Genomic DNA, 26589 nt, shown 5'->3' with positions numbered 1-26589 from the left:
TGGATCTGCTTGTAAAAGGAAATAGAGGCATTTCCACCCCACATCCCACCCATCCTCCCACCCCACCTTCACCACCAGCGATGGAATGACACTGCTGGGCTGCTGCGGACACATGTGACTCCTCAGTAAAGCTCCCTCAGGGAAGGAGCACGGCTTCAGCTGGAGTCCAGGCTGGTCTCATCTGTACTTCTGGGGAAGGAGATGACTAATGGGGTCAGGGATCATCTGGCTGCTATTTTTAGGTATTTACTGAATTCAGACTTCAGTTGTACGGCAGAGCCCCCGGCTCCCTGCACTGTTTCCCGCCGGGATGTCTGAGTGGGATGAGATGCTAGAAAAGTGCCAAACCTGCTGATTCATTGATTTACCGATAAAAGAAATCACAGCTCCGCACATTCCCTGCCATCGCTTTCCTCCCTCTCCAGACTTGGCTGCTCCATTCCCACCGGGGCTGCTGCACAGCTCTGGGCTCGTCAGGAGCATTTCTGCCCCTGCTCCCCTCACTGTGGGACAGGCTCTGGGGCTGCCTGGGCACTGAGTGGGCAGAGGCTGCACCTGCACCCAACATTTTGGCATCTGGTGGTTGTGTCTTCAGGCAGGAAGAAGGGTCCTGAGCAGTGAGAAGTTTGAGGTGGATCGAGTTCTTCCTCCAAAAAGAGCTTTTTATCCCAAAAGTGAAATGTGACCTGAAGAGAAACTGGAACAAGTGGCTTTTGAAGGTGTGGGAGGCTCAAAACAGATGAATGCATCAGAGCAGAGATGAGAGGGGATCATAAATAAACCTGCACCCACAGCAGGTCCTCTCCTCCATGTCTGCTTCCCACCAGCTCTGGACTTTCAGGAGTTACCACAGCCCTTCAGAGCCCCACCATCTGCCCAGGAGGAGCGGGAGCCTGAGCCAGAGGCAGGAGGAGAGAACCAGAGTGAGGTCCAGGATTTTAGCAGGAGGGGGAGAGCAACTGGAAAAGGACAGGCCAACAGAGACCAGCACCCAACTCCAAAGCTCTTGGCCGTCAGTAACACTGGCAGCATGTCAGGCTATGAGAAATATTTTCCTTCCCACTGCTGGGCCAAATCCCCTCCCAGGCAGCGCTGCTCAGCAGCTCGAGAGCGATTGCACAGTGACACCCAAAGGAGAGGTTCCCAAGCTGTCCCCATCACACCGTGCCAGTGCTGGGATGGAGCTGACAACAGGGACATCGTCACAGAGGAGCTCTTCAGAGCCACCCAGGGGTGAGTACAGAGTCAAATGCTCCCTTCCGTGGCCTGCATTGGTGCTGGATGTGCACATGTGAAATAACTAATTTCAGTTATAGAAATATGTATTGCCATACCAAAAAGTGACACTATTTATTTTCATGTACTGACACCACCCCCCTACCCTGGGCCCTATAAATATTTATATGAAGCCAGGGAAAAATATGTAGGTGAACTCTACCTTTGAGGTAGAGTTTGCATATAAAGCAGCCCCTATTACTGCTGCACCACACACAGCTGCAATTCAGCCATTCACAGCCACATCAGACATTAAAAGTTTGGATTAGGAAAGGACACAGTGTGAAGCCCAAAATGCAAAGCCACATTTTGGCAGAGAGGTGCTTTGCTCTAAGCCCCCCCAAGTCTGTGAGTGTGTCCGTGACTGTTCCCCGCGCTGCTGTGAGTCCAGCTGGGGCAGAGTGGGTGAGTGCTGATGGACAGAGGTCCTCTGGGATGATCCACACGTCCCCTCTCCTGCCTCACGTGCTCTTCATTTCACAGCACTTACTGGGATGTTTTCACACTTGGAGGATCTTGTGGTGTAGGAACAACACCCCCAATTCAGTGCCCGCTCCGAGACTCTCCGAACCACAGTGCCACTCTCTCCCTCCCCTGCATCCCCTACCCCCTGCAGTGGCTGGAGAGGGATCCCACAGGGACTAGCCATGGGAAGCACTGCACAAGCTCTTCTCCAGTACTGGGGTACTTTACTTGGGAGTATGAGGGAATGCCTCTCTCATGGAGGAAGTCCCCAAGAGACAATCCCTCACACCCATGTTTGTGCTGTTCTGCAGCGCGGGACTCCAGGGCTCACCACAGAGCAAGCACAGCACAGGCTGTCCGGGTGTGGAAGGAAATATGGAGGGAGTAAACTCAAAAAATACATGAAACCTGTGAAATCCACATCACTTCCTCACTGAAGTGCAGTGTGTCATCCTGACATTCCCTCCCCAGGAGGGACATGGGGCCAGGAGTCTGTCCATACACCTGGGGCATCAGGGGGATTCAGCATCTTGGCTTGAAGGAGCTGAGGTTTGTAGGGAACAAAAACCAATTTGGTGCACAACAGTGACTCAGTGGGTGTAATAATGTGGTCATACAACAAGGGAGATGTTAGTTGCTGGTCTGCTCTCAAAATTCTTCCCTGTGAGGGAGATGGGGCCCTGGCATAGGGTGCCCAGAGAAGCTGTGGCTGCTCCTGGATCCCTGGAAGTGTCCAAGGCCAGTTTGGATGGGACTTGGAGCAGCCTGGGACAGTGGAAGGTGTCCCTGCACATGGCAGGGAGGTGGAATGAGGTGGCCTTTAATGTTCCTTCCAACCCAAACCTTTCCATGATTCATCCTGCTAATGCAGGCTCTGCTCTACCTAGCAGCAATTCATGTACCTGGAACCAAAACATCACCGGGGTTGAAGGAGTTACAAGCCAGTGAGTCTGTGTTTGTTCCTGGAAAATGGCTTTAAATTGTGATTAAAAATAGGCTAATGGAGCACAGATGGGATGACATGGATTCTGTGATGGAAAATGTGTCAGTGTCTCCAAAACATCCCTGCTCCTGCTCCCAGCAGGAGGTGTGGATGGTTGGGGTAGCCAGAGGCCTACAGGACTACAGTCAGGTAAGAGCCAGGGGAACGGTGCCTGTATGGAAAAAGTTACTTGAACAGAAAACTGAGGGACTTATATTCAGTTTTTCACCATGGATCTCACCACAGCACGTGCTAATGTTTTCCACAGCAATCTGGAAAGGACGAAGGGATGAGCAGTGCAGCCCAGTGCACAGATGACACAGAGGGAAGTTAATTGAACCCAGAAAGTCCATTGCACCTCCAAACAGCCAAGCCAGGAAGCTGGAGGAGCAGTTTGTAGCTGAACATTCTCTTCAATGAACAAGTTATTCTGCACCTGCATTTCAGGAGCGCAAAGCCCAGCCCCTGGAGTGCACAGTGGGGACTGCCAGGGTGGGAGGGAGTGAATTTGGAGGGAAAAGGAGCTGCTATAATGATTAGGACCGTGTGTGAGCCAAAAACAGGGGATGTTGTAGCACATTTTGGTAGCAAATGGCATCAGTGACCAGCCTGGATTGTGGGACAACCTTGGGGTATTGGCTGTGCCAATTAATTTTTAGCAGGAGGACAGGGACTGGGAGGTGGTGGGAGCTGGATCCATGGGCCTGGTTGGGGATATTTCACTCTCCTCGGATGAAGTTCTGAAAAACCTGTGTGTAGCTTGGGAAATAAAGTGAATTGTGTGGGAGAAAATCTTGATCTCAGGTGCTGTTCCCTGTCCTGCCTCAGTGTCCTGGGCCACGGAATCACATCTGAGCAGCCCCATGGCCCCAGCAGCCTGTGTGCCCACGCTGGATCTCCTTGGCACCATTGCACAGCATGGCTGGAGGAGACACAGGGAAATCAGGGGGGCTGCAGGAGCTGTCAGGCTCTGGAGCAGGAAAGGGACTTCCCAGAGGCACCCCAAAGGGTGGCCTGGGAGGCACAGGCACACAGGCTCCAAGGCAGTGGGCTCTGAGGCTGCGGAGAGGGGCGCAGCGTGGGATGGAGGTGTTTACCCACAGCTCGGGCACAGAACTCTGCCCCACAGCAGAGCCTGGGAAGACAAATCAAATGGGGGGGAGCAAACGGGGGCAGGACCTCATCCTGGGGCATGTGGCCGCGGTGGGGATCCTGCGTGGTGCCCAGCAGTGTCCAGTGCTGTCTCTCGTAGATTCCACCAAAACCGCTCCAACCCGTCCCTTTTTTTTTTTTTTTTTTTCTCATCAAGAGCTGCTTAGAAGCATCCACGGTGCAAATCTTGGCAGAGAGCACCCTCCAGTGGGCACTGGGAGGCCAGTAGGGCCCCGCGCTGGGCACGGGGGGGTTCCAGCATCCGTGCAGCAGGAGTGAGTCCCTGGTGAGGGGTGGTGAGGCAGCTGGAGCAGCTCCCATCAGAAGCTGCCCATGAGGAGCCACGCTTGGCTCCCCTGCACGGCTGTGGGCTCCAGCTGAGTGTTGCCCTGGCACCAGAGGTCTTCAAGCAGTAAGAAACAGTTCTGCAAAAGCAGAGAATTTGGCTGTTGGACACCGAACATCTTGGGGTTGGCCCAACCAGTGACACTGCTCTGGATTCACCAGCATTCAGGGATGTGACAAGGGACAGGCAGTTGTTTGGAGAGCCGATGATCCCCAGTCAATCACCAGATGTTTAGTGAGTAGACACGAGGCAGAGGCAGTGGGAGTCCTCAGGACAAACTGGGGAGAAGGTCAGAACCTCCTGTTGACCCCCTCCAGGGTCTGGGCACCACCATCCCCTGACCCCCAGTGAGACTCACAAAGCCCCACAAAGCCCACCCGAGGTGTCCCCTCTGGGCATGCCTCCCCTTCCTCGGAGGGGATGCTCTCCATGGGGCGGAGCGGAGCCAGAGCAGGGAAGGCAATCCCTGCAACATCTGGTTGTAATCAGTGTTTGCAGAACTGGCCTCACTCCTGCCGGCCACTGGCCAGCGGAGCTGTTTCCCACGGGATGCCGAGCCCGTGGCTCCCCGCGCCAGGGTTTCACACATCTGGCACAGCAACTGCATCCCGGAGAGCCCCTGGAGCTGGCTCTGCCCGCGCCGAGGGAGCCGGTCCCGCCGAGAGCCAAAACAATGTTCTGGCACTGCTTGTCCCGGGATCTCTCCCTGGGCCTGTCCACAGCTCCAGAGCCACCACGGGGCTGTGGCTCCTCATTTCCAGCCCTCCCACCCTGGCCAGCCCCACTCCTGATCATCAGAATAATGTGGTGACTTCATGGTGCAGTTTACTTCACATGGAAAGGGCCCTTGTAATTTTCTCACACTAAATATTTGACAGAAGACTTCAAGAAAACACAATCCATTTAGGAAAAAAAAAAAAAGCCAGTTTAAGTTGCTAAGTGACCAGATTTTTGTCATTTATTGAGGTTGTTGCACTACACAATGGTTTTATGAATCCCTTGGCTCCCGGAGTCTGGATCTCGGCTCGCACTCAATGGCAAGGTGTTCACACCTCTCCATGTACAGAAAAAGCTTTGGAAACAAGGCAAAGGCACACAGAAAGCAAAAGGAAAAGCTCTTGGCACTTACCTGGCTTAAAATCCTCCTTGCTAAGCCAGCCTCGAGACCTGGGCACTGCTGTCACAACAAACCTGCATCATGAGTCAGAACAAGAGGAAATCACCTGAAAACCAGACAAAAAATTCAATAAATTCCCATTTCAGCAGGGTTGCTTGCCCTTGCCCTGACCAGCAGGACATTGCCCAAGTGGGTGTTGAGGTTGCTGGGGAGGACAGTTTAGGCCTCGTGCTTGAATTTCAAGACACACAGATCTGTGTTGAATAAACCACAGAGACAGGCCCACTGTCCATGTGCTCCTTCTCAGCTGGCAGGAGGAGAGGTCAGTGCTGGGAAGGGCAGCTGGGCTGGGAATGGGGAGTGAGCAGAGCCCTGATGGGCTCCAGATGCTCTCCTTACCCGGATGATGATTCATGATTTAGTCTGCCCAAGCCAAGAGAATCAGCTGACTTCACCCTTGCCGCATCCTAGCAGGGTGTGACACTGTGCCTCAGTTTTCCCATCTGTGCTGGGAACAGAGCCAAGGCACCAGCACTCCTCAGCTCCTTCTGCCTCGATCCCGTCCCAGGCAGGTGGCAACCACTACAGTCCATCAGCCCAGGGAATGACAGCACAGGAGAGCTCCAGGACTCCTGCAGGAGACATTGTTCTGTACAGAGAGGAGCTCAGAGCACTTCACAAAGCTGAAAGGGAAAGGGAAAGGGAAAGGGAAAGGGATAGTTCTCAGTGGTAGCACCCCATGGAGCTGGGTTTGGATGGACAAACATTTACACAAAGCCAAGCAGAGCAGGAATAGTTCAGGAGTCCAGCAAGGTTCACCACACAGGGAGAAATTGTATCACAGGAAATTCTCAGTAGGAATTCTAGTCCTGCTCTGTCCCAGGCAACTGGAGCTGCTGGGGATGGAGTGCTGGGCCATCTGGATTGGAGATTACATCCGCCACAGCCACTCTTCTCTCAGCTTTTGCTGCTGCCCTCACTGCTGCCAGGAGCCTGGATCTCCCTGAGACTGGGCAGCCAGGACATCCCCACTGCACCCTGGTGCCACCCCGGGGCCACCCAAATATTGCTTTAGCGGGAGCTGGAGCAGGGAAGACGGGGAGGGAGCAGCTGCTGGAGCAGGAACACCCACGGGAAATTCGGGAAAATGCGGGATTAACGGTCTGTCCTGCTGGGCACTGCCTGCCTCGGGGAGCCTGAGGAGGCCGGGGCAGGACACGGGGAGGCTCCGCAAGCCCCCGGTCGCCGCACGGGAGGGACGTCTGCAGCTGGAGACAGCGCTGGAGGAGCCCGCAGCGGGGAATTGCCGATACCGAAGGGTGCCCGTGCCCTCGGGCAAGGCAGCGGGAGGGAACAGGCGGCACTGGCAGGGGTGCCCGTGCCCCAGCCCGAGCCGCGCCAGCTCCGGGGCTCCGGCCGGCAGCCAGCCCGCAGCGTCCCCGCAGCTTCTGCCGCCTTGCCCCGCCGCCGGCCCGAGCATCCCCGAGCGGGGCCGCCCCTCCCTCCCCTTCCTCCTCCTCCTCCTCCTCCCACAGACCGGCTCCGAGCCCCGGCGCTGCGGCCGGACCACAGCCCTCGCAGCTGCGGGGCTCGACGGGGGGAACAGTGCCTGCCTTGGCTGAACCGAACCGGGCCGGGGGCAACCGGACCGGAGGAAATAGAGGCGATCCGCCCCGAGCCGATCCGCCTCATGCCGTTCTACCGACGGAGCGTGGCAGTGCGGGTCCGGCCGGTGGGGCCGCTGACCGATCTGCGGGACACCTGTAGCGTGTCGGCCCTCGCCCTGCTGCGGCAGCTGGCCGAGCTCTGCGGCCACTCGGTCTCTCTCCTGGGGGACATCGAGGGCCACCTGCGGGCTCTGGCCCGTCGCGCCGCCCGCCTGCACCGCCGCGCCGCTCGCCTGCAGTCGCTGCTGCGGGGCCGCCCGCTCCGCGCCACCGCTACAGGTAAGGGGACACCCAGCGAGGGACGGGGTGTCCTGCAAGCCCCATCCCCCTCTGCTGGGGCCGCTTCCCGCTCCGAGGAGTTCCGCTCCCTGCCCCAGTGCCGGAGGGCCAAGCTGCTGCTCCTCCGACGTCGTCACCCCGTGTCCCCTCCCCGGGCGGGTAACCCACGGCAGCTCCTGCTTTCGGGGCCCATCATCCCTGCTTCATCAGCAGGGAGAGCTGGGGGAGCAGGGTAGGGGTGGCAATGCCTTGCCAAGGCCCGTGGTGCCAGTGGCCAGGGAACCTTGCCAGGCCCTGGGGTGAGGTGTCATTGGGATGCTGGTGGCCAGAGCAACCCTGTCCTGGGGTGAGGCCTGGACAACCCTGCACCCTTTCCCTCTGCCCAGACTTTATTTCCCTGCTCACAGTGGGCATTTTCCAGGCTGCCAGCAAGCACATCTCACGCTGTGTCTGCAATTACTGGGGGCTGTTTTGAGAAAGCAGGGACACCGGGCTGTCAGGGCCGGTCCTTGCCACCCCAATACTGTCCCTGCCTCAGGTGTTTCACCTCATCCTGGGGCAGGGGACCAAGGGGGCTGCCCTGCCCAGCGTGGGGCAGTTTTTCACTGGGGGAAAATGTTGGGTTTTTCATCTGGGGAAGATGTTGGGTTGTCATCCAGGCATTGTGTCAGCTCGTCCCCTCTCCTGGCAGCCACAGGGTTTGGGTTGCCTTGGACTGCTTCCACTTCCCATTCCAAGCATTTCGATCTGGCACAGGCTGCTGTGCTGGGTCAGGAACAGGCAGCGCCGTTTCAGAGGATCTTAAAATAAGCTCATTTTGGAATTGTTTATAGAAGTTTATTTTAAAGGCTTTGCGGGGCGGGGAGAGCAGTGCTGCTCCAGCACGTTCCTCTCAAGCACCGCGCATTTCCCAGGCCCTTGGCAGAGCGTGTGCCTCTGCTGTCGGCAAATCCCCTTGCAAGAGCTCTCCTTGCTGCTCCATCTGCCTGGAGCCATGGGAAATGACTACCAGATCCTCGCAGTCCCGGATGCCGGGAGCGAGCGGAGCACTCAGCCCTGGTGTGGGAGCTGCACTGCTCCTGACAGCGACAGCGCTGTGGACCCGTCATTAGACTGGGAAGCGGTTCCCACTGTCCTGTGCATCGACCAGGAGGGGACAGCGAGGTTTCACAGTCACCCAAGCTGACCCGCACACTGCACCAGCGTGTGCCAAACCTGGCAGCATCACCGTACGTGCTGGACCAGGGTCTGCTGGAGGAGGAGCTGATCGTGCCCATAGCCAGATGGTCCCTCACTGCCTGTGTCTGGCCAGCAGGCTGGGACTGCTCCAGGTGGCCACAGGAGTACTGCTTGTGTGCCACCGTGGTGGCAGGGCGTTAGAGCAGGGGGACCGTGGAGGGCACCATGGAGGAGATGGTGTAGGGGACAGGGGTGAGCAGAAGGATGGTGTGGGGGGATTGTCGGGGGATGCCTGCAGTTGCTGCTGTGGGCAGGTGGAGCCCGCCTTGTGTGTTCAGCTAATTCCATGCACCTGGAAAGCAACACCACAGGTAGCTGCAGGTGTGTGTGTAAGGCAGCAGCAAATTGTCCTCCTGTGCTACAGCTCCTCATCAGAGCCATGAATAGGCACGTGAGTAGATGTACTGGGCTGCCTCAGAGCTGGGGTCAGAAGTGTGTAGTGATAAAAATGCTGTGATTTATCTTGTGGGAAGGCCTGGGGCAGTGTGAACAGAAGCAAGCTCACCTTCATTGCTGCTCAGTGGCACAGAGGCTTAAGAGGTTCATTTCTCCCTGCATCCTAAGGGAACACAGCCCATTCACCCCCCCCCCCCAACCTGTTCCACATCCATCCACCACCAGCCAGTGGTGGGATGCCAGAGTTTCCAGTGTGACTGAACTTACTTGGGTAAAGAGCAAAATTCTGACTGGTACTTCAGCAGCAGTTTGCTTTGCTAAGTGCTCCAGCATCAGCCCATGGTGGGGGGTCAGATCATGTCTTGGGGGGATGGGAGCTCCTTGTGAGGCCCCAGCACTGTGGGGGAGTGATGGCTGCCCAGGGCTTAAGAGGACACTTCCCACTGAGCTGCAGCACAGCAGGGACCCAGGAGTGAGGAGCAAACACTTAACAATGCCCCACACTGAGTTTGGGGCTTATTTTCTCCTCTGGTTTCATTTCTTGAAGAGGATCCAATGGCAAAAATCACAATTCCCCTCTTAAAATTGAATGGAAGCCCATGGAAGATGCTCTAGGGGAGCTCACCCAGGACCAGTCGTGCCCTGGCGCAGCCTCTACTTAGCCAGTGTGGGTCCAGGTGACATGTCACAGCCTGTCTGGCCAGCTTGTAAGGACGGGGATGGATCAGGCTGGAGATCCAGCAGGTGCCTCCCAGGCAGGGCTGGAGACAACACCAGCCCAGCACCAGCCACAGCATGTCCTTGCTGCAGACTCAACATCATCCTGGGCTGGAGTAGTTCCATCCTTTAGCTCCTCTGAGGCCACAAGATGGGGACCAGACAGTTCTCAGGAAGTAGAAATGCTCCAGGCATGACCAAAGCCCAGCTGCAGTGCAGGCAGGGCATGGGGGTGGCTGTCCAGCTCTCACAGATGACCTGATTCAGCTTCCATAGGCCTGTGGTGGTTTGCCCTGCCCAAGCATGGTCCTTGGGCCAGCTCCCAGATTTGGACATCCTCATCTGGGTCACAAGCCTTGCCTGGTTTTGGTTCCTACCAGACAGGTTTAGAAAGATTCAAAAGCCATGGGCCTCCTCACCCCATGGCTGGGGAGTTCAGGTCACCACTGAGCAGAAGGACATGTCCACTGGTGTTTCCAGAGGCTGTGAACTGAGGGAGCTGCCTCATCCTCTTCAGGAAAGGGAAATGCTAATGGAGCAGTGTTGCTTCCAGATGAAGAAATCACCCAGCAAAGGGCTGGGGAAACACTTGTCCAACAAGGCAGTGTGGCTGTTTCCAGCAGGAGACGGCAGCCAAGGGCTGTTGGATTCCTCTGCTCTTATTCACCAGCCGTGCAGGGAGCGGGGAGGGCTCAGCCTGTCACCGGGAGCTGGGAGCATCCCTCATCCCTTGGTGCAGCCAGCCAAGGATGCCACAGCTGGGTGCAGGGTCCCACTGCAGCCAGAGCAGAGCAGGGACCAGGCCCCCTGTCCCACTCCCACTGGCACAGCCATATCCTGGAGGGTGACACATGCCAGTATGGCTCAATCTCCTCTTCAGGACCCTGCAGCTCCAGAAATAAATCTCAGCGAAGCACAGGATGGAGCCAGTGCCGAGAGCTATTCAAGGTGCAGTCCCTGAAGAGCTGCAGGACAGTTCTCTGGAAGGAACCCCAGACTGTGCTGGCAGGAGCAGCTGTTTACTGCTCCTGCTGAAATGTGCAGCGTTCCCATCCTCTGATCTCCCAGCCTTCTCTGAAAGCAGCCATGGAGATAGACAGAGCTGTCGGCCAGCCAGGGCTGCTGCCCCCCATGCCCTCTGCTCAGCTCTTCCCTTACTGAGCTAGCACAGATGTTTTCCCCCATATTCTGAGACTGGATTTTTTTAAAAAGGAATGAAAGAAAAAAAAAAAACAAAACCCTTCTGACATGCTGGAGTTTCCTGCGAGGCTGAAGTGGCTGTCTGTCCTTCAGTTGCTGGGACAGGGGACAGGGGCTTCAGCTGTAACTGCAGTCCCAAGGCTCACCCACGTGAATCTACTGAGCCCCACTCCTTTGACCCCACAGCTGCCCTTGTCAGCACCTGTCCATGGGGTCAGTGCCCTTCAAGTTAAAACAAAGTGCCAGGAATGGTGCAGGGCTCTCACTGCAGCACCATGGGAAGGACATGTCCCAAATTCAGGGGACAAGAGGTGTTGGTTTGGAGTGAGATGTGGTCTCAGTTCACCCTGATGCTCTCTTCCCAAGCAGCCCTGGCCTGCCGTGGCCACAACCACCTCTGAGAAATGGCTCTTGGAGCCTTCTTAGCCACCAGGCTGTGGCCAGTGTGGGGTGAGAATTGCTCAACCCACAGAAGTGCCAAAGCCTCACAGTAGTGCTGAAGACGCTTGTGGGGGCCCCCCACTCAGGAGCCCAGCACTGCTCATTCCAGCCACAACCCACTGCAGCCTCCTCTGCAGGGCAGAGCAGCTCCCAATACCCTTACAGACCTTCCAAGACATTTTCTCTGCCTGCATTTCCCCAAGCCAGTGGTGACTGCAGTGTCAGAGGGGTGAGCACATCTCCCCAGGCTGCTGGTGTGGGTGGGAAGTGGGATGCTGACCAAGGCTGGATAGTTGGCTTGGCTGCCGGAGGAGGAGGAGAGGAGCCACACCCTCCTCTTAACAGGAACCGTCTGCCGGCTCAGCGAGAGGTGGATGGATGGATAACGCACGGCTCCCATCAGCCTGCTCTGGATGAAAGCTGTCTTCGGCAGTGGGCTGATGGCCACTCCCTGAAAATGCGTGCTGCAGGCAGTGTGAGGGGAGGATACCCTGCTGATGTTCCTGCAAGGAATGGACAGCCCTGTCTGGGCTTTTCCAACCTCCAGTTTCCCCTGGCTCCCCTGCCCATGGGTGCGAGGTTCCTGCAGAGCCTGGCCATGCTGGTGGAGGGGGGCACGTGGGACATCCTTAGAGCTGATGTTGAGGATAGCATCTCCAGCTCATTGCTGCAACCTCTCTCCCACCCTGCTGGGTTTTTTTCAGGGCTGAGATTCCTGCTTGGATGGATCTAAACGCTCATTCAAAAAAAAGTGTTTTCACCCTTGGGTGGTGTTTTGGAAGGATTCATGTGAGAGCTGAGCTGGTGGCCCTTGCTCAGGAGCTGGGCTGTGGCCCTCAGGGGCAGTAAGTCCCCTGGGGAGAGCAGGTCCTCGGGACCCCCATCACCCAGTCAGAACTGCATGAAATCACAAGGGAGTACAGCCACTGCTCTTCCGTCACAGCCTCAGACACCCCTGGTGTTTCTGGTTCCTCCTGCCTGGACCCGTGCAGAGCAAGCTTAGAAGGAACTCCACGATCACCAGTGTTCCTGGTTCTTCTTAGGAAGCACTTACAGCCTCTCTTTGGCTGGGAATATGGCAGCACTTACGGAACAGGAACATGGATTGGCTTCAGCTATGTGTCTCCTTGGAGTCTGCGTCATCCTAAGTCAGCATGTGGGATGTGTTCACCTCCGTGTGTAAGGAAGCGCTGCAGCGTGCCTTTGGCAGCTGGTTCTCCAGCTGTAGGGAGCTCTCTGGTGCTCCATGGAGGCAGAGGTGGGAGTGCAGGATGGCTCCCCATGGCACCCGTGCAACTTATCCATGCAGCAAGGCACCAGTGGCTGCAGGGCTGTGCTTTGGAGAGTAGATGACCCTTGAGGAGGGACACAGGAAGCCACCAGGGACCCACCTGGCTGCTTAGGAACCCAGCAGTCCCTTGGAAATGCGTATCCAGCTCCCAGCCTAGTCTGCACTCCCCAGGTGCCCAGTGCCGTGCCCACTGGCCATGCCCATTGCCCTGCAGGTGCTGGCACAGGGCTGGCCACACGCCAGTCCCCACGCGTGCACGGGAGCCCCAGGCTGCCAGCACAAAGTCTGGATTGAGCAGGAGCTGGCGCAGCGCCCAACAGGCCAAGCATGCTGGCAAGGAGAATCTTCTCTTTAGCTGTGCCAGCAGGTTCTGCCATCCTCCTCCTGCTCTCCCGCTGGCTGCCCACCTTGGCACCGGGATGCCTGGCAGGGAATCAGGCTGGCACCTTGGGCAGCGGCAGGCGTGTGGCTCTGTGGGAGTACCCATCAACACGGGGGGTTATCGTCCCCTGTCTGTCTGCTGGAGCCTGACCCCACACAGATGCCAGCCCGGCACAGCACAGTGTCTGGCAGCTGGGGACAGCTCCAGGAGCCAACATGGAGCTGCGTGGCATGGGGAAACTGAATGTGGTGGGGAGAGACCAGGGGATGGTCATTACTCCTTGAGTTAATTAATGGCAGCAGATCGAAGCAGACAGGGAAAAAGGTAATTCCACCTGTTACCCAGAAAGTGTCTGTGAGAGGCCATTTCCTCCCTTCCTGGCACCCTGAGTGGCCAGCTGCATCCATATGGAGCAGCATGGCCCCACTGTGAGCTTGGATCCTGACTCAGTGTCCCCATAGCCAGGAAGGAGGAAGGGGACAGCAGGGCACCGTACATCCCCAGCGCAGAGCAAACCCCCCTGGCACACATGTCCGTGATTCTGTTCATGTCTGAGTGTGCACACGTGTGTCTGTGATTCTGTACATGTCCGAGTGTGCACACATGTGTCTGTTGCAGAGATGGGGGCTCCTGGCATGCTGAGGGTGCCAGGATTTGTCCTGTCAGTGCTTCCGGAAGGGTTCTCCCAAGTTGTCTTGTGCTTGGTCTGTGCTCTGTGGAAATGGGGGGACTGTGGGGTCAGCCCTGAGATCACCCCCCACCCCACCCCTGTCAGATTTTGCTCCAGTGCTTTCCCATCCCTCCCAGTGGCTGCTGTGGCCATGGCTGCCCAATGCCCACACCTCTCCACTGGACAGGGAGAGGTCCATCACCATCCAGTCATAGCCATCCCCAGGGCCTCGCACATAGCTGCGTCCTGCGAGCAGGGAGAGCAAATCCCCCATTGCATACCCAGCATGGGGTGGCCATCCCCCGGGTGTTCCCCTCCCCACAGCTGCAGCAGCAGCCTCCCGGGTGGTCCTGGCTGTCAGGCAGAGTGTGGGCTGCCGAGGCCACCTGCAAGGCGCTGCCTGTGTGGGACCAGCTCCCTTCCTGCTGCACTGGGACCCCAGCCAAGGGCAGGGGGGGACAGGGGGGGATGGACAGCCACCTCCCTGACAGCCATGGGGTGCTGCCAGCAGCAGGAAACCTTCACCTGGCTACCTGACCCCTGTTAATTACGGGAGGGTCAGCTGGCACTGCCCACAGCACCCACGCAGGCTGGCACAGCTGACAGCAGAGGTGGTGGATGCCATCTCCTCTCCACCAATCTCATCCCTTGCTGTGGCTCTCAGACTCACCGGAAAGATGCCGGCTGGCAGGATGCTCCATCCCCACTCAATCTCCACGGCTCCAGCACCCGCAGCAGGGTTGTGTAGCTATGTCTTTAAGAAGGGCCTGGGCTGGGGTGGGAGAAGCGTTTCCATCCAGCCTTTCTCCAGAAACCTGGTTCGATTTAGTGCGAGCAAGCGACTGCCAGAGCTGGCGCTGTGGCCGTCTCCCGCTCCCGGCCAGGGCAGCCGCCAGTCCATCCCGGCCATGGGGGCTCGGGGCATCCACTGAGGTGTGGGGCAGCTGCCGTACCCCCGGCCTGGGGCCCGCTGGGGAGAGGAAGAGGAGGAGGCAGAGTTGGGTAAGTAAGAGTTTTGTTCTTTCCTGCCTGTGGGACTCCCTGCCCCGCCCCGGGAGGGTTTGGCAGCACCGCAGGACAAGGGCAGGGAGGCGTGGGTGCACGACATGGTGGCTGTCACTGCAGGTGGGTGCAGGCAGCAGCAGCCCCAGGGTGGCACAGCCGCCTGCTCGGCTCCTCGCTCCTGCCTGCGCGCACCAAGGCATGGGGGTGGTGGGATGGTGCTAGCTGGGCACCCCGTGCCCATCACGGCAGGGCTCGCAGGCAGGACACATCGATGGCGGCAGCAGGCAGAGCCCCGGGAGACGTGTGGTGCCCTCTGCTCCCTAGTAGTGCCCGTGCCCAGCCCAAGGACTGGATGTGTCCCTGCTCTTCTTCCTCACGCGCTCGGGCTGGGACAGAAGCCTCCCCAGAGACCCCACCGGGAGGAAGGTGCACGGCGTGCCCCTGCAGAGGGGCTGGGGGATCCAGTGGCAGTGCGGGGGCGGTGCCAATGCCACCCCTCGCACCCCGCGTCTCCCGTAAGAGGCTCAAATGGCAGGTGCTAGTGATGGTGCCACGGCACGTGGTGGCAGCCTGGCTCTGTGCTGCTCTCTGGCATAGCTGTTTTGGGGGGCATTCAGAGGAAGCTCTAGGGGTGTGGGTGAAGGTTGTGGGGTAATCAGGGCTGGGACAACCCTGCCCCCTCTGCCTGACTCCACACACCGCTTCATGCCGAGCTCTCACACTGCCGGGGTGTAGCAGAGCCGGGTGACTGCATCCTGCAGCCCTGGCACACCGGGAGCAGGGAGGGCAGCCCTGGCAGTGCCGGTCCTGGGCAGGACGGTCAGGCCCCCAGTGCAGTTACCAGGACACAGAGCAACGAAATATGTTTGGTGCACTGAAGGAATCCCAGGAATGCAGAGCCTGGAGGGGACTCGAGGTGGCACGAGGGTGCTCCAGCCCTGCACGCAGATCCCCTGCCGGGCCTCGGGGGGCAGCTTGGGGGTCACCTTCAGCAGCATAAGCTGTTGTGGGGCTCGGTGTCCCAGCTCTGCCCTCCAGCTTGGCGGGGACCCTGCCGGTGGCTCTGCTGGGACGTGGCACCTCTCAGGGTCCAGTACAGCCCTGGGAGCGACTCACCATGGTGCCGGCGCGGGGCCGGGAGCCCTGGCCCTGCTCCTCGGCTCTGGCCCGGCCCCAAGCCGTTGTTCTCCAATGAGCTCATCTGCCTTGCTGACTGTGAGTTTTAATATGGCCTCTTGGCCCGAAAATAACCAGCTCGGCCACTTAGCAAATGTTTATGGCTTCTTCATAGCCGGGTTCTCTGCCAGGAGAGGGTCTGCTCCGGGAACGCGGCGCGGAGCCGCTTCCGCGCTCGGGCTGGACTGAGCCGTGGCACCGGCGCTTCCCCACTCAGCCACCTGCAGCCTCCTGCCCTTGGCCCCGGCACGGTGAGCCCGGTGTCCTGGATGAGCCACCCGCATCTGCCTGGGCCCCCAGGAGCCAGGACAGTGCAGGCAGCCGTGTGTGCCCACGGGGCTCGAGGAGGATGCGGGGTCTGGGGCTGCCCCGCACAAGGTGACAAGTGGCTCGGACTGATGGGCACCTGGCGTGGCTCCCCAGGGCAGGGAGCAGAACAATGGCCACGCTGTCGGATCGCAGCTCAATGACCCACAGTGGGGCTGTTTGTACAGGGGCCGCTGCCACCCCTGCCTAGCTGTGCTAGGCTCAGCTGGGGCTTGGGGAAGTGGCAGAAAGTATTTTCTTGTTGGAATTTCTGCGAACCACCCCCAACTCACTCCAGTCCTTCACCTCCCTGGGGAGTGCAGAGGCTGGGTGAGGTACCTACAGCCCCATGCTCGGGTCCCTTTGAGCTGAGGCACTGCCACAGACCAGCCCCAGAACAGGGGCACAGCATGGGGTGCCACCGCGGGGCCCCCGCACCACTGCGGCTGTCACACCCACCTGCTCCCACATCAGTCACACAAACTGCTCCTTGCACCAAGTACTGATCCAATTTGTGGCTGTTTCCATAACAACCTCCCAGCGCTTTCTGGTCCTTTCTGTTGCTATATGGATGCCGAGATCCGATGTGTCAGGGATGCTGGGTCCTGGGATACAGCGACTGGGCTGAGGCGTCCCAATGCTTCTTGGCTCCCAGGGGTGAAGTGCTCTGCACGTGGGAAGTCTTGGCATGCTAGACAGGTTTCCCCACTCTGGAAGGGCTTTTTTCCCCATGAAAGGGATATGGTGAGGTTTGGGCCAGGGGAAGAACCCCAAGGGCAATAGCTGATCCAAGACTCCTGGGGGTCCCTGCATGCAGCTGAGCTTTGTGCAGTCGTGGCATTGCCCGGGACACTCAATACCAGGATGGGGATCTTGGAGGCATTGGCAGACAGAGACGACCCCGTTTCTGTTATCTGACATCATCACCCCCAGGCCTGGCTCTTGCAATATCCTGCAGCTCTCACATAGGTTTCCTGACAGAACCCAGCCCCAAAGCTCTTCCCATACCTCCTATTTCCCTCTGTGCATGGCTCCAGGTGCTCTTGGATCTGACCTCTGCCTCCTGTCAGAGGTCCCCGATCCCTTGCCTCCATCCATCCCCTACTCAGCCACCCACCCCACAGGGCCAGCATTGGCGTCCCCACCCAGCCCCAACACCCCCGGTGTGCCCAACCCCAGGACCTCATATGCAGCCCCATTGCCTCAGGGGTTGCCCAGCCCTGGCACCACCTCATCCCCACCACCCCCGGGGGCTGTCCAGCCCCCTCCACTCATCCCTAAACCAAACTCCACTCATCCCCAGGGGCTACCCAGCCCGAGGGCCCCCAACCCAATCCTATCGTCCTGGGGGCTGTCCAGCCCTGGTATCCCCACACTAGTGGTCTGAGGGTGCCCGGCCCCGGCACTGCCTCACAGTCACCCTGACACCCCCTATCTCCTCGGGCAGTGTCCAGCCCCGGTACCGCCATCCCCATCACCCCTGTACTCCCCAGCCCCAATCCCCCCACCGCATCCCCATCACCCCGGTATTCCCGAGTCCCGCACCGCCCCCGCCCGGCCCCCGCAGCCGCCGCCATTGGGCGCCCGTTCGGCTCCGAGGGGGCGGCGGGGCGGGGGCCGGTGCCGGTGCCGCCTGGAGCGGCTCGGCTCGGCTCGCCTCGCCCGGGCTCGGAGCGGCGCGGAGCGGAGCGATGCGGCCCGGCCCGGCCCGGCCCGGCCCCGCGGCTCCTCCCCGCGCGGCGCGGCGGGCCCGGCGGGGGGCGGCCGGGGGGCGGCCCGGGGGCGGCGGCGCGCGGAGCCCGGGCCGGGCGGCGGCGGAGGATGGGCAACGCGCAGCGGAAGGGGCCGCGCAGCCAGCGGCGGGGCAGGATGCCCTCGGCAACAGGTACCGGCGCGGGCGGGGCGGGACCGAACCCGCGCCCCCGCCGCCCCCGGGAGCGCCGCCGCCGCAGCCGGCTGCGGCGGCGGGCAGGGGGCGGCTCGGGCTTGCTCGGGCTGGGCTCGGCACTTCTCGGTCCCCCGTCCCGGTGGGTCGCTTGGAGGACGCGGGCAGAGGTCACCCCGGCCGACGCTTGGCCTCCTGACGGGGACGGCACGGGATGGGGCTGGCGGTGGGGCCACCGCGGTCCCCCAGCGTGTGGGACAGGTGCTGGCTGTCCGAGCTGCTGTGATCCAGCCCCGGGTTACAGGGAGCCAGCCCCATGCAGTGGGGAACCAGTCCTGGGCACGGGGATCCAGCACCAAGGTGGGGGGATCCAGCCCTGGGCATGGTAATCCAGTCCTGAGCTGTGGGAAGCCAGTGCTGGGCATGGGGCTGCAGCCCAGGCAGTGGGGAGCCAGCCCTGGAGGCAGGGATGCAGCCCCAAGGTGTGGGGAGCATTGACTGTAGTTGCTGTCTCCGGAGCTGAGCCCCCCCAGGCAGGGAGCCCAGTGCCTGTGCAGCCCCCGCAGCCCAGCTCCCTTCTCCCACACATCGCAGTGCTGGTGGGTGTCTGGGGGCTCCTGTACCACAAACAATCTCGGGGAGGCGGACAGCCCTGCAGCCCTGCAGGGAGCTTTTTGAGGGGGAGCAGAGGGAGCAGAGGACCCACTTGGAGCTGGGAGTGGGCAGTGAGGGCAGGTGCCCTCTGAGGAAGCAGGGTCAGACAAGCAGGACCTGTCTAGTCACTCCTTTGTCCCCATGTAGCTGGTCCAGGCAGTTCAGCAACCCTCCCCAATGCTCCAACTCTTCTTCCAGCCCAGCTCCTGGGAATGCCAGAAGAGCTGCGAGCTGGGGTCTGCCACAACTCCTGGCGCCAGGCCCATCAGAGTCCTGGAGTCCCGGAGTGCAGCATGCTGGGCTCTGCTGGCTCCAGCTCCTGCTGCCCTTTCCCTGCCTGCTGGCTTGGGAGCGGGACACAGCAATGTGGGCAGCAGCAGGGAACTGAGCCCTGGGAGAGACCTGGGAAGATTGCTTAGAAACTGTAGAAGAATGGGGACTGCTTGTCACAGCCCAAATGACTGTCACAGCTTAATAATCAGTGGCAGAGAGGGTGGCAGCACAACCGCTGTCTAATTTTGCAACCGCTGTTGTAGCAGTGGGTGCAAAGCACCGAAATGGGGCACAAAAACTCAGGGTTGCACAGGAGGCGGCCAGGAGAGAGGCTGAGCTGTGGGTCGGAGGGGGTGAGAGATATGGGGCTGGTCAGTATCCATCACATCATCCTTGGCTCCCCTCTTGGGTCCATGGGAAGTGGACAGTGGTTGGACAGTGGGGCTCAGAGGGATCATGGGATGCTGTTCCCTACCAGGAGGCAGTGCCTGGACCACAGGCCTGCAGGTCACGGGGGATGAGGGATGCTGTGCCAGCTACTACCCAGCACAATGCCCTTGGCTCCCATTTGCAGGCATGGAAGATGAGCAGTGCCCAGACCACTACTGCTCTGCTCCCTGCCTGCCTCTTCCACCTGGTGCCACTCAGAGGGAGAACTAATCACACTTCTGGATTGTCAAAGGAATTCTTGGAGCTGTGGGAAGGGCCCAAGGGGGATTGTGGGACCAGGCCGTGGCCAGAGCTGGTTCATCTCTGTCCTCAGGTCACAGTTCCCCACCAGCCTGGAGATCTCCAGCAGATCTCCCTCAGGTGCCTGGTCTCCCTGGAGAGACCTGCATGTGGCTCCTGGGGTCAGGGAAGGGTGGGATTTGGCATTGCATGGCTCAAAACTCATCTTGGGTGTAAAGCTTGAACAAATACTTGGATACTCACAGGGCTGCTGAGACCTTAGTGCCTGGGGCATTCCTGAGCAGTTGCACACAGGCTTCCATGCAGAAAGGTGGCAGCAGGTCCAGGCTGGAGCTTATCTGCCAAGGGGAGGGAGCTGAAGCTCCATAAGGAGCAGCCCTGTGGCGGGTGTGGGTCGCTGGTGGTGTGGGATGTTCCTGAATTAAGCCTGTGCTTGGGGCAGCATTCTTGGCTCTCCTGCAGCCCTGGCTCCCAGGAGCCTCCATCCTCTGGGAGAAGCCAGCTCAGCTTTACAAAGCCCTGGGGCACTGGGAAAGTGGTCCCCGAGGAGCCTTTGCTCCAGACTTTGGAAGGAGCTGAAGTGTGATGAAGCTCCGGGCGCTCTGGCAGCTCCCAGGTCAGAGCCAGGGCGTTCAGAAGGGCCCCTGGTTTTGTAAGCTGTAAGGACTGGGGGAGCTGGCGGGCAGCGGTTCAGCCGGGCTGGGGGCAGCCACAGGCTCCAGGTGCTGGTTTCCCCACAAGGAGTCTTGTGGTTGCTCCATGTGGGAACGGCCATGCTCTGCTGAAAGGACAAGACCCCACGTGCTGTGTCCCCCCAGGTCACCCACCACTCTCAGATGGTGCTCCAGCCACAGCTGGGGGATATTTTGGTTCCATGACCCTGTCCAGCTCGAGGAGTCCAGCCTGTCCTGGCTATAGCATCCCTCTCCAGGTGCTGCAGCAGTGATGTACATAGAGGGATGTGCTTTCCTGGGGCTGAGGGCAGGTGGATGTGGATGGGCTGTGCAGAGTCACGGTCCCTCCACCATCCTTCCCCGGGAAAGGAAGAGGGGCCGGGCCAGGACAATGGGCTGTGGCGCTGACTCAAACAGTCAGTTCCTGGTCGCTTCCTCTCCCCGCTTGGAGCTGGAGGCAGCGAGGACAGGGAAAGCTCAGTGCTCTCGGCTTGGTTTGAGGCAGGAGCTCCTGGGTGGCTGGAGCGAGCGGCCTTCCCCCGCCCTCACAGCCATGGCCAAGGTGGAGTGGCTCCTGGCACCCTGGCACCGGGCAGGTAAGACAGGCAGTAGGGCAGGGCTGAGGTGGGCAGTGGGGGCGGTGGGGTCTGCAGGCACTGCTCACTCTGCAGGGCAGGACCCTGGGCTGGGGGCAGCTCTTGGGCACAGACCCTCTGGAGGCCATGCAATAGCCCCCAGGGTCAGCGCTGTCCAGCAGTACCAGTCTTGTGCCACTTCCCCAGACTGACCTGAGCTGTAGAGTGTCCCTGTCCCTTTTAATTCCTTCCACCATACCCCAGCCTAGTGGGGTGTCCTTGCTCTGACAAAGCAAGAGAAAGACAGACTCCCAGCCCACGTGTCCCACTGACCACTCATCAGTCGTGCAGGGACAGGTCCTTCTTGTCCCAGAGGTACTGTGCCCTCCCAGCAGCTTCCACGTGCTGCAGACAGCAGGAGGGAGGACCATGGGACCGTGGGACTATGGACCGTGGGTCAACACAAACATCACAGAGACCCTCACTGTTGTCACTGCTCTCAGTCCTGCTGTAGCTGATTTCAGGTCTCAGGCCCCTTTGTCCCAGGGCCTCTGGCCACATTCCCCTCTCAGGCAACTTCCTCACATTGTCCCAGCCCTGCGGAGTGTAAAACCAGCTGGGCACAGGGGAAACCATGCTTTCCTGGAAGCAGCCTCTAGAAGCAGCCTCTGGCACAGGCAGCCCACACTGGGCAGAGTGGTGAGCACTGCCTGGGCTTCCATGTGCCACCAAACAGTCCCAGCCAGGCTGGGGACATCACTGTGGGAAGGCTGGTGGGCAGCCAGCTATGGCCACCCTGTGCCCAGTGGCTCCTTCGGCCATGATGCAGCGATGTTGCTGCTGGGACTGGCTGGGTCTGACAGGTTGCCATGCCAGGCTTCCTGAGGCTCTCAGGAAAGGTTTGTGGCTGGAGTTTTGCTGGGAAGCATGGGAGAGTGAGGGTTGCAGTATGAGGAGGCTGCCAGGCTCCCAGGGAGCCACCACAGGGCTGGGAGAGGGCTCTGGGCGCCCATGGTGCCCATGGTGGAGGGCTTGGTGCAGAAATCTGGGTCCAGCCAGACTCTGGGGCTCCAGTGCTTGCCCCAGTGCTGCTGCTCTGGCCCTGGGAGCTGTGGATCTCAGCCCCTTGTCAGGGAGCAGCCTGAGTCCACCTTGGCTGGTATGGTCCCAGGCCAAGCCCTGCTGCCAGCTCAGCTGCGGGCAGTTCCCATCCCCACATCACGGGCGAAGGGCACAGTGGGTTCCTCCTGGGCCAGGCTCAGTGGCCAAATCCTGCAGCACACACACCTCCCCTCCTGCCCAAACTCCCTGACGAGGGCCCATCGCACTGCTGGGACTGAATATCCTTGCACACTGCAGCTCTGAGTCCCGCCGAAGGACAGGGATGTTATTGACTGGTTTGCTGCTAGTGGTTTTCATAGAAACCTCTCATAATCCAGCCTTCTCCCCATGAGCTGAGAGACCCCCAGAGCTGCCAAATCCGCCCTGCCGCCAGCAACTTCTGCAGTGCCTTTTTCTCCCATCAGTACAAAAAGCAGCTGATTCCTTGTTAGACAGGGAGCTTGGAAGAGCCGAAAACCTCTGGCAGATCCAGTGTGTCGAGACAGTGTTGTTTCTCAGGGCCTGTGGTCCTGCTGGGCACCTGCACGGGAGCACGGGGACATGCTGGACCAGGGTCCTGGCATGGCCAAGCTGGGGTCTGGGCATGGCACCCCTGAAAGGCTTCCTGCCCCTCTGGCCTCAACCACCAGCAGGTCAGACACCTGTGCAGGTGGCCCTGCCTCGCTGGGGGATTGAAGCTGAGCCACCAGACATGTGACAGTGGGAGGTGTCCTGGAGAGGGTCAGATTTGGAGAGGGCACAGTCTCTTGGCTTTCCCAGTGAGGGTTCATCCGAGGTACAGAGTGTGCAAGTGGCACACAGGGCAGGTCTGCTCAGTGAGCACCGCTGCCTTGTGGCATTGGGCCTGGGGGTGTCAGCAGGGTGCCACTTCAGGATTTCATTCAGACCCGGGTGGGCATCGGGCCCTGGGGCTGCCGTGCACATGGACGCGGCTCCACATCCCGCAGGGAGCTGGTCCGGCAGGTCCGGTTCAGCAGGGGGTGAGCTTGGGACAGGAGGTGTTTCTGCGGCTGCTGCCAGCTCCCTCTGTGTGCTCTTTTCACTTCCTCTCTGCTCGCCGTGGAGCAGCATGCGCTTGGCTCATAGCACGGGAATGTCCCCAAGCCGCACACGCCGGCAACGAGCAGTCCAGGATCGAGGGCAGGCCGCAGCACTCGCTTGAAGCTGGTGGCACACGGTCCCAGCGCTGCGGCACACAGCTCCGGCCAGCGGGTTCGGGGTGCTGTCAGCATCGGTCTCGGCCCCCAGGTTCACTGCCCTCACTCTGGCGTGCTCAGTGCTCCGGACCGGCGGCGGCAGCTGCCGCTGTGCCTATAGCCGTTGCCATGGCTGCTCTGCTGATGGCGCATCGCCTGCTGCTGCCGTTACATCATTCCTGACAGTGCTCCACGCTGGCAGAGAGGGTCCGAGCGGCTCCAGACGCACCCCCGGCATCTCCTGCACGTGGGGAGCGAGCCTGAGAGGGAGAAGTTTGGCAGTGAATTCAAGCGAGAGGCATCGTTTCACAGGAGCTTCAGCCTGGATTGAAACAGCTTTGATGGCTCTGTCAAATATCTCCCTGTGGATTCGGGATGCCTGGGCTGTGGGTGAGTAGGGATGCTGGCATGGAGCAGGGGTGACTCAGGAGATACTGAGGGGCTGGGGGTCCTGCAGGGATGCCGTTCCTGCAGGAGAGAGCAGAGCTCAGCTCCCCTTCAAGCGCACTTCCCTGGAATTCAGCCTCAGTCCTTGTGAACCCACCATGGCCACAACACCCCAAGCCTGGACACTGGCTCATGCTCAGCAGGACTCCAAGGCTGCAGCATCTGCTGCAGCTGATGGTGCTGACTCCAAGAACATTCCAGGCAGATGTCCATCGGCAGGCAGGGTAGGGGATGCTGCCTGCTTCTCTCTGCATGCCCTGGGGCCAGGAGGGGGCCTGGTGCCAGCAGGCAGCATGGTGAACCCCCTACCAGCCATGCCTCAGTTTCCCTCATCAGCAAGGCTGGCCAGGCTCAGGTCTAGACTGCTGAGGTTGGTGGGATGGAGCTGTCCCTCTGGCTCTGCTGTCCCAGGATGCCTTCATCTCCTGTAGACATTCACCACGGGGTGGGAGCCCCTCAGAGGTATTTTGTGCTCTCAGCCTGCCGCTGATAAGCGTGGTAGGAGGGTCACTGCCAAGGGCATTGGCTCAACTCAGCTCCACTATCCTGGCCAGCCACTGTGTCCTCCTGCTAGACACTCCTGCTTGGCTGGGGCATCCCGTGCCCACAGATGGGGTGGCAGCTGGGCTTCCTTGGACACTTAGAACCCAACCTTCTACTGAGTCTGCATCAGTGTGCTCCCAAATACTGCCTGTCCCTCGGGAGCACTGTGGCAGTGGCACTGAATCAGGACTGCCGGCTCCTTACACCCCATCACCGAGCTGCCATGCGGTGTTGGGCTTGGCATGCTACTCCCAAAACACCCTCAGAGCCACTGCTCCTGAAACACCCTCGGAGTGGCTCCTCCCAGGGAGCCAAAGCCTCAGGGTGCTGCTCACTCTGGCACAGTGCTGCCATTGCAGTGCAAGTTTGGGGCATCTGGGTGCCAGGAGAGTGCTCGACTCATCGGTTCTTGCCCCCACCCCTTCTCCCCTGCTGGGGAGATGGAACCCACGATGCCTATGCCTTGGTGATGCCAGCACCTCGGCAATGCCAGCGGCCCAGGAGTGCCTGCACCACAGCCCACACCGGCTCAGGACTTCACTGTGTTACTCACAGTCCCAAAGGAGCATGTGTCAGCAAAGAGGGGGAAGCTCCACGGGGGAGGACCCCCGGCACTGCGTGCTCCCCTTCTGGCCGAAGCTGCCTCCGCGGCGGGGCAGGGTGCTGGGCGTGGGTGCTGCCACGTTTCCGCCGCGCCCAGGGCGGCCCCGGGTTTGGTGCTGTGGTTTGCCCACGTGGTCGGCGCCCGTGGTGGGTGGCGGGGGTGACGCGCGGCAGGGCCGAGGAGCAGAGGTGAGCTCCCGTATTCCGGGCATGGCAGCAGGGGCTTGGAAAGCTGCAGGGGCTGCTCAGGATGTCCCTGAACCCTTGGTGGGGGGTGGCTGCAGGGAGATATATGGGCAAAAGGTGAGGAGCATCAGCTGTGCTGAGGCCAAAGGCTGGGGCTGCGTGAGCTAGGCAGGAGGTGCAGCAAGCCAGGATTTGGGGTGCACCGTTGGGCTATTCTCAGAAATGACACGGCAGCACTGGATCCCCCACCTTGCCAAAAACAGCAGGTTGTGGGGTCTGGAGTCTGCAGAGGGGAAGGTGTGGTCTCTGCCCCTGGCACTGGAGGTCAGGTTTTTTGGGAGATGCCCAACCTTGCCCTGTGCATGGCACACACATGCACACATGCGCCCCAACACCTCTTGGTTGGTATGGAAACAAGTCAAATTATTTAGAGGAGGAGGAATGGAAAAAAAAAAAAAAAAAGGAAAAAACCCAGTGTTAAGGATCGTTGTTATGGAAACCAATTATAAAAGTAACTAGGGTGGGGACATGGCACCTTGCTTTGGGGTGCTGGGCGTTGTGCAGGCTCCATCAATTGGTGGAAGGGTGTGCATGAGGGCACCCAGGGGCACAGGAGTGTTGTAGGCAGGAGGGCATCTGGGGGCAGGATGGCACCATGAGCAGCAGGGGGGATGCTCATGATGCAGTGCAGATGAGCTGGACCGCAGCTGCCTGACCAATGGGGGCAGAGGGAAATGTGGCTTGTGCTGGGGGTCCCTCGCCAGTTTTCGGGCCATTCCCCTTTCCAGGTATGTGGGATTGCTTCCACTGCCTCAGCTGGGGCCTGGCACAGAGCAGGCTTTGGCAGCAGGGCAGTGGTGTGTTCCTGGGGCCAGGCACTGCACTGCAGGTGGCAGAGGGGAAGTGTTTGTCACACACTGGTAATCGGAGCATCTCAACTGATGGGGAAGGGGACAAGACCTCCTCAGCAGAGGATGAGCCCTAAATCTCCAGGGATGAGACCTTGGTCATCCATATCCCTGTGTAAGGCTCACAGAGACCCACTCTGTGCCTGACAGGGCATGGATGCCCTTGGAGACAGTGTGCCAGTGGTGGCACTCCCTTGAATCCATGCTGGGTACAAAACCCACATCCACTCAGAGCAGTGCAGTCAGGGCTGCAGTGTTCCCATGGCAAAGCGTGTTTGTGGGAGCAGCGCTCAGCTCCCCACAGGGCCAGCTCACTGCTGATCCTGCTCCCAGGGACTTTTCCACCCATCAAGGTGTTTCAGAGGGTCTGAGCAATCCTCACAGAGGTTTCCTTCCCTGGAGAGCTTTGGGGGTGTCCATGCCAGGGCAGGGCATGTGAGCCCCAAGCTGCAGTGCAATGGAAGCGGCAGGTCCCTGGGTCCTGCCTTTCAGTTGCAACTTCTGCTCCTCCACAGCCAAGATGTTGCTCCACCAGAGCGTGCAGCGTTTCCTGCGCCCGGGCGCGGTTAGGCACGAGTGGCAGAGCTGGTTTCCTTCCCCAATTTCAGCCAGCTCCTATCTTGGCAGCCCTCAGGGACAGCGTCCAACCCCCAAAGTGGTGGCGATGAGGGCTGGTCCCAGCAGGCAGCAGCCTGCCAGGGTGGGATGCAGCCACATCCCAGCATTC

At 59.9% G+C, this 26589-nt stretch overlaps 1 protein-coding gene across 4 annotated transcripts in view; it reads left to right on the top strand.

Moving 5' to 3' along the window:
• The first annotated feature begins 6939 nt into the window (after positions 1-6939).
• The window catches only part of NHSL2 (NHS like 2), a 28601-nt gene continuing 8951 nt past the window's right edge, over positions 6940-26589 (top strand). For 3 of the 4 annotated variants that reach the window (XM_053955927.1, XM_053955926.1, XM_053955925.1), the window contains exon 1: positions 6940-7283. In XM_053955927.1, the coding sequence (XP_053811902.1) occupies positions 7028-7283 (256 nt within the window). In that variant the 5' untranslated portion in view covers positions 6940-7027. Of the gene's footprint in view, positions 7284-17902; positions 17992-26589 lie in introns of those variants that run through there. The other variant, XM_053955928.1, reaches the window with a different exon arrangement.

This window comes from Vidua chalybeata, chromosome 14 (genome assembly GCF_026979565.1).
Source record: "Vidua chalybeata isolate OUT-0048 chromosome 14, bVidCha1 merged haplotype, whole genome shotgun sequence".
Lineage (NCBI taxonomy): Eukaryota > Metazoa > Chordata > Aves > Passeriformes > Viduidae > Vidua > Vidua chalybeata.
Note: the sequence above shows the minus strand (reverse complement) of the source record. Positions and strands in the feature narration are given on the sequence as shown.